Source organism: Nicotiana tabacum, chromosome 17 (assembly GCF_000715075.1).
Source record: "Nicotiana tabacum cultivar K326 chromosome 17, ASM71507v2, whole genome shotgun sequence".
In the NCBI taxonomy this organism is placed as follows: domain Eukaryota; kingdom Viridiplantae; phylum Streptophyta; class Magnoliopsida; order Solanales; family Solanaceae; genus Nicotiana; species Nicotiana tabacum.
Window position 1 is genome coordinate 90,701,739 of NC_134096.1, and position 10,176 is coordinate 90,711,914.

The window sequence follows — 10,176 nt, forward strand, 5'->3', positions numbered from 1 at the left end:
ATTCCTCTTACCCTAAGCTATCTGAATACAACTTCAACATCAACGTAGTGGAACTAGTATCGGCTATGAGGAACATTAAGGAAGCACGCTTCCCGAAGCCAATGAGCTCCGATCCCAGTCAGCGAGATCCTAATTTGTGGTGCGAATACCATGGGACCAATAGCCATCAGACTAGGGACTGCAGGCATCTGCGCGAGGAAGTGGCGACATTGCTAAAAAACGGCCACTTCAGAGAATTCTTAAGTGAGCAGGCCAAAAACAACTACGGCCGTAACCGGGATAACGCGAAATCCTCGAGAGCGTGAGAAGATCCTCCTCGACAGACGATCAACATGATTTTGGGGGGGGGGGGGGGAGGGGCGAGATTAATGGTGTGACATCTTCGGCGGCAAAAAAGACGAAGGTGTCAATAACCCATAGTAAGAGACTCCGGGAATTCGCTGAGGATGATGTTACTTTCACGGAGGAAGATGCAGATGGACTGCTGCTACTGCACAACGATGCCATGGTAATCTCTCTTAATGTTTTAGATTTTAAAATTAAACGTGTCTTGGTGGACCTAGGAAGTTCGGCCAATATTATCCAATGGAGAGTGCTGGAGCAAGCCAAGCTGACCGGAAGTATTATTCCGGCCACAAAACTCCTCGCTGAGTTCAATTTGGCAAGCGTGACAACCCGAGGAGAGATTCTATTGCCTACGAATGTCGAAGGATTAATGAAGACGACCCTTTTTGAAGTAATAGACGGTGATATGGGCTACAATATTATCCTAGGGAGACCATGGTTGCACGAGATGAAGGCTTTGCCGTCAACATATGATCAATTACTGAAATTCCCAACTCCCGAGGGAATTAAACAAATAAGAGGTGACCAACCGACGAGAAGGGAGATGGACGCAATCTCTGTTTCCAGTAACAAAGGGAAGGAGCATGCATCATAGCAATTACAGGAACCGACGCCTGCACCCAAGCCGAACGAAGTCAACCAGGGAGAGGAGTCATCAGAATCCTATCAGGTACCAGAAGAAACGGACGCAACAAAGTCCACAACGGAAGAACTTGAGCAAGTTGAGTTGTTCGAAAATTTCTTAGAGAGGAAGTTCCACTTGGGGACAGGATTAAACCCCGAGCTCATGTCAGGATTTATCAAATTTCTTAAATTTAATGTTGATTGTTTTACGTGCTCGCATGCATATATGACAGGTATCCGCCCATAAGTGGCCATGCACAAACTAAGCCTGGATTCTAACATCCCTCCGGTGAGGCAGAAAAAATGCCCTATTGCCGAGGTCAGAAATAAGTTCGTCAAAATAGAGGTAACACATTTACTTGATATCGGTTAAATCTTAGAGATAAAGTATCATGACTGGCTAGCTAACGTAGTAGTAGTTCCAAAGAAGAAGAATAAATTTTGCATGTGCGTAGACTATAAAAATTTAAATAAGACGTGCCCAAAAGACTCGTTCCCATTGCCGAATATCGATCAAATGATTGATGTGACGGACGAGCACGAATTAATGAGTTTTCTCGATGCTTACTCCGGGTACAACCAAATCAAGATGAACCCGGAGGATCAGAAAAAAATCTCATTCATAACGAACTTCGGTATATATTGCTACAATGTGATGCCTTTCGGGCTGAAGAACGCCGGAGCCACTTATCAGCGGCTCGTAAACAAAAATTTTGAGAAATAAATAGGGAAAACCATGTAAGTTTACATAGATGATATGATGGTTAAGTCTTTGAACGCATGTAATCATCTTAAACACCTGCAAGAAACCTTTGATATCCTAAGAAAGCACAATATGAAGCTTAACCCCTAAAAGTGTGCATTCGTAGTCAGCTCCGGTAAGTTCCTAGAATTCCTAGTGTCACAAAGGGGGATCGAAGTCAACCCCGATAAAATTAAATCCATCGAAGACATCCCTGACCAGCTATTAAGCGTGAAAGAGGTTCAAAGATTGACATGAAGACTAGCGGTTTTAAGCAGATTTATTTTCCGGTCTTCGAAAAAATGTCATCACTTCTTTTCACTCCTAAAAAAGAAGAACAAATTCGGATGGACTCCGAAATGCCAGCAAACTCTGAAAGATTTGAAAAGGCATTTGTCAAGCCCTTCATTATTGTCGAAACCGGAGGAAGGCGAATATTTGCTGATTTACTTGGCGATCTCGGAGGTAGCGGTAATTGTTGTTTTATTTCGTGAAGACGAAGGTATGCAATCTCCTATCTATTATGTTAGTAAAATTTTATCGGGAGCAAAAACCCGCTACCCACATCTGGAAAAATTGGCCTTAGCTCTCGTAGTCGTCGTTCGAAAGCTTAGGTCTTATTTCCAATGTCATCCGATAGCCGTGATGACAACCTTTCCCCCCGCGGAATATCCTTCATAAACCTGAACTTTCAACTAGGCTGGCCAACTGGGAAGTCGAAATGAGTGAATTTGACATAGAGTATAAACCTAGGACTGCGATTAAGTCATAAATTTTGGCCGACTTTGTGGCCGATTTCAATCCAAGACTGTTACCTTTGGCGCAATTTTATATATATATATATATATATATATATATATATATATATATATGTGTGTGTGTGTGTGTGTGTGTGTGTGTGTGTGTGTGTAATATATATGTGTAAATTATTAACCCATTATTTCTAAATTATTTAGATTAATTCTTCAAATATTTATATTTTCTAGGTAATACACATATATTATATACAATATATTAATTTGCTGGCAAAATTTTTGAGTGGATTTAACATGTCCGATCAAACTAGGTATATCCATTTACAAGTCATTTTGAGCATAAATTTAGTTAGTCATTCTAAAAGTTTGGAATAATATGAGTTGCATATGCCCAAATTAGAGCCCATTTGGATTGACTTTTTTTAAGTGGCTTTTAAGCATAAGTCAATAAGTTAGGAATTTTAATTTTTGTCTTTTGATTTGTTTTTGTCATTTTAGCTTAAAAATAAGTGTTTAAAAGTATTTTTTTTTAATTTATTCAAACACTACAAAGACTTAAAAGTTATTTTAGTTTAAAAGCACTTAAAATAAGTCAATCCAAACGGACTCTTAATATAGTCCAACCCGCCCATACATTTGTCTCCTATAGTGTCATTGTGTCCCAAAATATTGTTATTTCAATATTTTCTATTACTTTCTTATGAATGCTATAGCGTTTGGAGAATTTTTAGGAAAAGCTGTTGGATGAATAATCCGAATGTTTGTGCAAAACAAAAACTTATTCGGATAGTTCTCTGTTTTTTCCCTTTTCAATCTTGTGAGTTTCCTCTCCTTTTTATTTATGGTTTCTTTTTTATAAAGCAAAGGCACTTTCTAACTTAGTATTTTCTAATCTCAAAGAAAAAAACGGAAAAATTAATTGACCAAATTTTTTTGAGACTTTTCAAAGTGTTTAAGAAAATTTCCACATATAGAAAAGTTGCACGCATGACATTCCCATCTTATATTCCTATTTGAATATAGTATATCATAAATTCAAAAAGTCATGTCCTCTCTTGGTCCTGTTGGGTGGCAATAAGCTGCGTTTGGAAAAAATTTTGGATAAGTTTTTGGATAAATGTTGTGAAGAAATGATTGTGCAATATTGTGAGTGTCTCCTATTATTTTTTGTATTTTTAATAAAAACAGGCACTTTCAGACATTAAAAATTCCTAAAAATCTCAAAAGAAAAATCCAAATAATTTAACCGACCAAATTTGTTTGAAGACTTTTGAAGTGTTTAAGAAACTTTCCACTATTAATATGGACGTGTACAGCTCAATAAGATTTTGTAATATATTTCAGAAAATGAGAAACAATTTGAACTTATATAATGCATGAACCTTTTCCTGTCAATTGACTTGGAAAAAATTACTAATTGGAGTATACTAATTATTTAGGTTAATATTTCAAAAGGGTGATTGTCAATGTCATATATAGCTAAAATTCAAATACTAAAAATTTTTGGGAAATAAAGAAAATGTGGTTTGAATAAGTGAGGGTGCGCTACACACCTCAGACTTGAGCTATAAATTACGATAGAAACTTGACAACCAAATTTCCATCAGCTCTTCTGTATTCTTCTACGTCTAAAGAGATTTATATCATATTATCAAAAGAATTTGAAGCAAAAAATAAAGAAATTGAAAATGTCTGAAAGGGAAGACAATTCAGGGCTCCTTGATTATCTACTGGAAAAGAATGAAATCTACGATAACTTTCAAGATAACGCTGAAAATTCAAGTACTGGTTTTCTGCGAACCAAAGACTCCAAGTATGTTAATTACTCCTGTTTTCAATATTATGTTCAATTTCCTCAGTCTTGATTAACTCCCTATTCTTTAAACCAGAACCATAACTAGTTAATTTCATGACTCTTTAACGAAATGAACAGAGTGAACAAGAAAGTGATGCAATTCCACTTACAACATATTTGGAATGACCGATTTGGTGTGTTCGCGTCATTACCTTATTTTTCTCTCATTTTGCCATTTTTTATAATTAAATAATCTTATTTTATCATTTACCCTATCTTTTTATATAATTATAATATTACCTCGTACCTTACTTTTTTTATAATATTACAAATTTATTCTTCGTATAGTTAGTGCATGACATCATGAAACGACGTCAAACAATACAATTTATCCAAATATTGTATATATCAAAACAATACATAAAATATTGTAATACAATATGAAAAATTAAAACGTATGTATTGCGTAATTCGGATTGATCTTAATTTCTTATATTTAATGGCAGAGGTGAGTCTGCTGGCGCACATTGCGTCATGGGAACGGCGTGGGTTTATAGAGATGAAAACGGAAAACAGATTTTTGAAAAGCAATTAACTGAAGATGACATTACTAGTGATCACTTACAGATTCCCAAGAGAATGGCGCATTATATACAGAGTCTGGAATTACAACGCGCTGATCCTGGAGAAAAATACTGGGAAATGGATTTGCAATTGGATAATTGGGGCGATCGTGAATGTCAATTCACTGGACAGTGGAAGGACTTTGTCAATGAAAATAAGTCGAAAGCAAAAGATTTGGTAGTAATTGAGATTTTTAATAACAAAAAGCGACTTAAAATTGGATGCACTTCAGACCAGAAAGCTATTAACTTGAACAATCCTATATTTCTCAGGCGTTTGTCTAGAGCTGACGTTAAAGGACTATATGTACAAAAGTTGCGCGAACAATATTCCTATAGTGGTAATACTGGATTAATAGAGATAGAACCAGTTATTGAGATGAAATTATGTTCTGAAATTGTGTACAGATATGGTGGTACTAATGGTGTAATGTTCATACAATTACCAAAGAAAGAAGTAGAAAAAAATCTGGGCCGCGATCTTTCTCTTCCTGCAGTTGGCGGAGAAATTGCACTACCTTTATTTGATCCAGTAGGAAACAATGTGGTGGAGATGAAATTGGTGCATACTGAGAAGGATGAATATCATATTGGAGGAGAATGGGAAATATATGCTGCTAAATATGACTTATTAATGTCTGATACCATTTTTCTTGACAAGGTAACTGTGCATCGCGATCATGATCAAAAGCTGAATAATCCAAGTACTGCAAAACTTTCCTATCACTATGAAATCACGTACCAGAGACGGCGAGGGACTAAAGATCAGAGCAGTTTGGCAGCTGCAGCTGCTACTGTACTTGATGATGCTGGCTATAATAATATAAAGGATAACGGCGTTAACTCTTGTATAATGTTGTAGCTGGTAATGTGACTAATGTCAGTACCTTGATTTTTCCTGCTCACTAACAGAAGAACGTTTTGTGATACTAATACTTAGTAGTATTATGTGCTGTTGTATGTCTTGCTCAATTTTTATTTTTATTTTTATTTTTTCTGAATGTCAACTCGTGTTTATCTGTTTCAGAATTGGTCAAGATCCCAATGTAATAGCCAAAGTTTTCATCTTTTTCTGTTACAAGGGTATTGTAATATAATTCTCCAGAAAGCTTTGAAAAGATAATTAATCGACATGTACGCTATTTCTACCTTTTCTTGGTAGCTTATTGCAATTTTGAGTAAGGAAAACCACCCCCCAAAAAGAAAAGGAAAACGAAAAAAGAGGGGAGGAATGTGTAAACAGGTTTCTAACTAGTAACAACCTTTTGAATTTCAGTTGTAGACAGATAAGTTTAGAGCCTAAGTGCCTGTTAAAAGTGCCTTTTTTGCTCAAAAAAAAGTACTTATTAAAAAATTTGAGATGTTTGGGCCTGATGAAAAAGTGCTTTTGAGCAGAACAATTTTGCTTTTGAGGAGAAGCTATAAATTTTAGCTTTCTTGCAATAAATTTATATTTTTCAATTTATCCCTTATTAATTTATATTTCTCTTTTTTATTTTTGTTGTTTTTTATTCTCTTTTTCATGTTCCTCTTCTATATAAGATTTATAAGAGTAGATTTAAATTTATATTGAATGATGTATTTTGATATATTTAAATCATCATGTCAATAATAATAATACTAGTTACCCGATATTATTGCTTTGAAATAAATATATTTTATATTAATCAAAATCTTAAATTTATATTGTTACTTTATGTTTTATATTTTAGTTGAATTCCATTATAATAAATATTTAAATGCTTATCTCTTTTTAAATAATACTAATTACAAATTGAATCCTTATTGTCCCTTTTTGTAATTTGATACTCAAAAGTATTTTTTTGTAAAGATTGGCCAAACACAATTTGCTTACAAAAAGCACTACCCAAATGAGTTGGCCAAACAAAAATGCTATTTTGCAAAAGTACTTTTTCAAAAAGCACTTTTGGACAAAAATACTTTTCAAAATAATTAGTTTTGGCAGGCCAAACGGGCTCTAAAATGGTAACTGCTTAACCTCTAAAATGGCAGATTGCCGTTCCTTGTTTTCTTTGTAATTATTTAATTTCTTGGCCATCATTGAAAGTTAACAAACAAGCAACGGGAAATTAAAATTGGTTGCTAAAAGAAGTTATGACTAGATTTTTTGCTGTCACCAAAGTGATTTAAGGACTGGAATCTAGTCGTCAATACATGCTATCTTAATTTACGTAGAGCGATCACATTTAGACCTTTACCCATCAAATTTCCCCTCACTAGTTTACTTGTGATGAATATGTAAGACGTTGAATCATACTCTCCTAAAATTTTCTTTTCTAGTGAAGTTAAACACTAAAAACAATGTATATTATAATAGATTAAAAGGCCAAAAAAGGGTGAATGGGAGTAAGTAATGCAGCATACTACAATATCAACAGTATATACTTGAGTTGATTGTTCAAATTTGAATGCCCTGTTCTCTCTCATTTTTCCCTTTCATGCCTTCCTATCGTTAAAACTTGTACAACTTTCGTCCGTCATTTCATTATTGATTTGTTACCTTGGTCTTTAATTCTTGATTCAGTTCTAGCAACTGAAAGATGCTCCCCCGCCATCCTTTTTTTTGAGACGTGTCATTCTTTTTTAATTAATAAAAAAAGGAATAATATCATATAAAATGGAACAGATCAAAAATATATATTTAGAGTAAATAAGGAAAAAACATTTCAACAAAGTACTAAGTAATGAACAGACACAAAACCCAAAAGGCGTAAAACAACAATCCAACATAAACTAGTGCTAGAAATCAGCAACAAATTGATAAAACTAAAGATCTAGCTATTTAGTAGAGATGTGAAATGAAAAGAAAGAACACAAGAGGAAGAGCATAAAGTTGTCGAAAGAGTGCCAATGTGGGAGCTAAAGCTGCAGAATAATCATTGATCACATCCTGTACCAGAACCCTGACGATCATACGCTCTCCTCTCTCACAGTGTCCTGCTGCTCCACTCACGAAATAAAAATAGCCAGAACGATCCAATTTGAACATCGTGTTTCCTGTGTTGGAAAAGAAATGGGGGCGTGTTGAGTTGCATTTCTTGTATTCATTCTCTGTCACCTCCATTACTGAGTCCTTCTTGTACTTGAAACCTGAATTCCAACACTTTTGGTGTAAAAATTTGTACTATCATAGGTTAAGTAAAGTTCAACTACAACTAACTGTCTAATTGGTAACATAGAAAGAAGGCAAACATGCATGTTAAAAGCAATTAAAATATAGTGATTCTCTAAAAACAAAAAAAATTAAGTTTTTATAAGCATGTAAAGAATTTTATAGACGCAGAGAGAAATTTATAACAAAATTTCAAGTTACTATCTCTTCTCGTCTTTTCCGTCTTCTTGAGCCGATGGTCTTCCTGAAACAGTCTCTCTACTCCATCGAGGTCGGGGTAAGGTCTGCGTAAACACTACCCTCCCCAAACCCCACTTGTAAGATTTTACTGGGTCGTTGTTGTTGTTTTATCTTCGACTTGCTATGAATGTTAGTAAACCAAATTAAGGAAAAATAAATATGTACAACGTCGTGATATGAAGAGCGACATATTATTATAGGTTAATTTAACTTGATGCATTATAAAATCTATTCACTGTTAAGCGTACAAAACTTAAACCTAATTAATAGTACTATAGTAACTTAAATCCTTTGTGCTAGTAGGCTGCTATTTACATGAAAGTTGTTAGTTAAACAGCGCTTACGAATGGTGTCGCCGACTTTGAACCTCATATTGGACGCCCAATTGTTGTAAAAATTGGTGTCATTTGCGGGAGGAACTGCCCAACCAGTAGTGTCACCAACTTGGAATTCCAAGGAGGAGACATACACGACTTGAAGAGAAATCATCATTAAAATTGAGACGAGCATGTAACGAGAGCATAGGAAAGCCATGATCAGAAGTTAGGTAATTGATTAAGAGCTCAGAGATGATGAGGAAATTGCCTAGAGGGAATTAAAAAGCTTTTTCAGAGTGTGATATGATAATGAGGAATTTCGAAGGAATTAACAAATCTTTGTGTTTAGTATCATAGGTGAGCAGTTATTATATATATATATATCAGTTAAATAGACGTGCACATACTTAACGTGGGTGGGAGGAAAAAATGGAAACGTGAAGGTGGTGGTGGGCTTAGTGGCTGAAATGCAAATCCCAAATATTTATTCCTAATTAACTGTTGCATTATCCTCTTGCTTATTTCGTGAACCCACAGTATCTGTCTTCTGTTATTTTATTTTTTTTCTTTAGTTGCCCTCAAGCTCACTTATAATACTGACTTGAGGTGGAGGACAACAGTTTCAATTTTCAGAAGAAGTCAATTTATTTATTCACAAATTGTGAGCCAAACATAAAAATTAACTCCTATAAACTTATTATATAGTGTATCATCTATTAATACAGTTAAATTAATCAACAAGAAGTAGCGTGCAGTACAAGTTAGTAGGTAACTGCATATATCATTCACCAATAAGTAATTTGACTTTAGAAACTAAATATTAAAGTAAAAATGCATATCAATTAACCATGGTTAATTAAGCGATAAATATGTATATGAAAGATACACGTTTTGTATTTACTAGTTTGATGTAAATATCTAACGTGACGTATGAGAACACGGAAAATGAAAAAAAGGTATGGAGAAAATTAATGAAGTATGGCTAATAATATTAATGAGTCATTACTATATTATGAGCTAACCGTATGGAAGAAATTAAAATGGCAGGAGAAAAAAAGGGGAAAAGTACTGGTGACTTCGTATCCTTGCTATACCTATTAATCAAGCGGGCCAGCCCATCGACAGCCCGGTTCGAATCGGTTCAGCCCGGGTCAGTCCGGTACGCTAGAGAGGGTGGGACGGTTTGGGGAGGGTTGGGGAGGTTGGGGAGGGAGCCGGACGGGAACGGACATAATTTGGTAACCGGTGCCCCGGAACCCGGTTAGCCCGATTACCCACTACCGAGTTTTTAAGGGCTACAACCCGGTCCAGCCCGGTTACCGTTGGAATTTTATTTTATTTTTTTAAATTTTGACCGTTGCCAACGGTCAAATTCAAAAATGATCGTTGGGCAACGGCCATTTTTTACAAATTTTGCCATTCCGGCCTACCCCTCGAGAAAATAGCCCCCTCCCCCACCCCCACCCCTAATAATTGAAAAATTACAATTTTAACCTTTTAAAAACTATAAATAGCCCCCTTCTTCTTTATTTTTTTCTCATAATTTGCTCTCTTACTATTCTAATTCTCTCTTGATAATATTGCTTATTGCTCTTAAATTCT

The 10,176-nt window shown here is 35.1% G+C and overlaps 2 protein-coding genes across 2 annotated transcripts; one reads left to right on the top strand and one right to left on the bottom strand.

Moving 5' to 3' along the window:
• The first annotated feature begins 505 nt into the window (after window positions 1-505).
• Window positions 506-940, top strand: LOC142171969 (uncharacterized). Its single transcript, XM_075235702.1, has one exon. The coding sequence runs from the start codon at window positions 506-508 to the stop codon at window positions 938-940; it is 435 nt and encodes a 144-aa protein (XP_075091803.1).
• A 6,578-nt stretch (window positions 941-7,518) lies between these two features.
• On the bottom strand, window positions 7,519-8,912 carry LOC107802607 (early nodulin-like protein 21). Its single transcript, XM_016626142.2, has 2 exons — window positions 8,602-8,912; window positions 7,519-7,995 (listed from the first exon to the last, which is right to left on the bottom strand). The coding sequence occupies exons 1-2, from the start codon at window positions 8,789-8,791 to the stop codon at window positions 7,688-7,690; spliced, it is 498 nt and encodes a 165-aa protein (XP_016481628.1). The 5' UTR covers window positions 8,792-8,912; the 3' UTR covers window positions 7,519-7,687.
• Between the last annotated feature and the right edge of the window lie 1,264 nt (window positions 8,913-10,176).

Coding starts and splice junctions, on each gene's coding strand:
- LOC107802607 (XM_016626142.2), bottom strand. CDS start 8,791: ATGGCTTTCCTATGCTCTCGTTACATGCTCGTCTCAATTTTAATGATG. Junction 7,996..8,601: donor CAAAGTCGGCGACACCATTC/GTAAGCGCTGTT, acceptor GTTGGAATTCAG/GTTTCAAGTACAAGAAGGAC.
- LOC142171969 (XM_075235702.1), top strand. CDS start 506: ATGGTAATCTCTCTTAATGTTTTAGATTTTAAAATTAAACGTGTCTTG.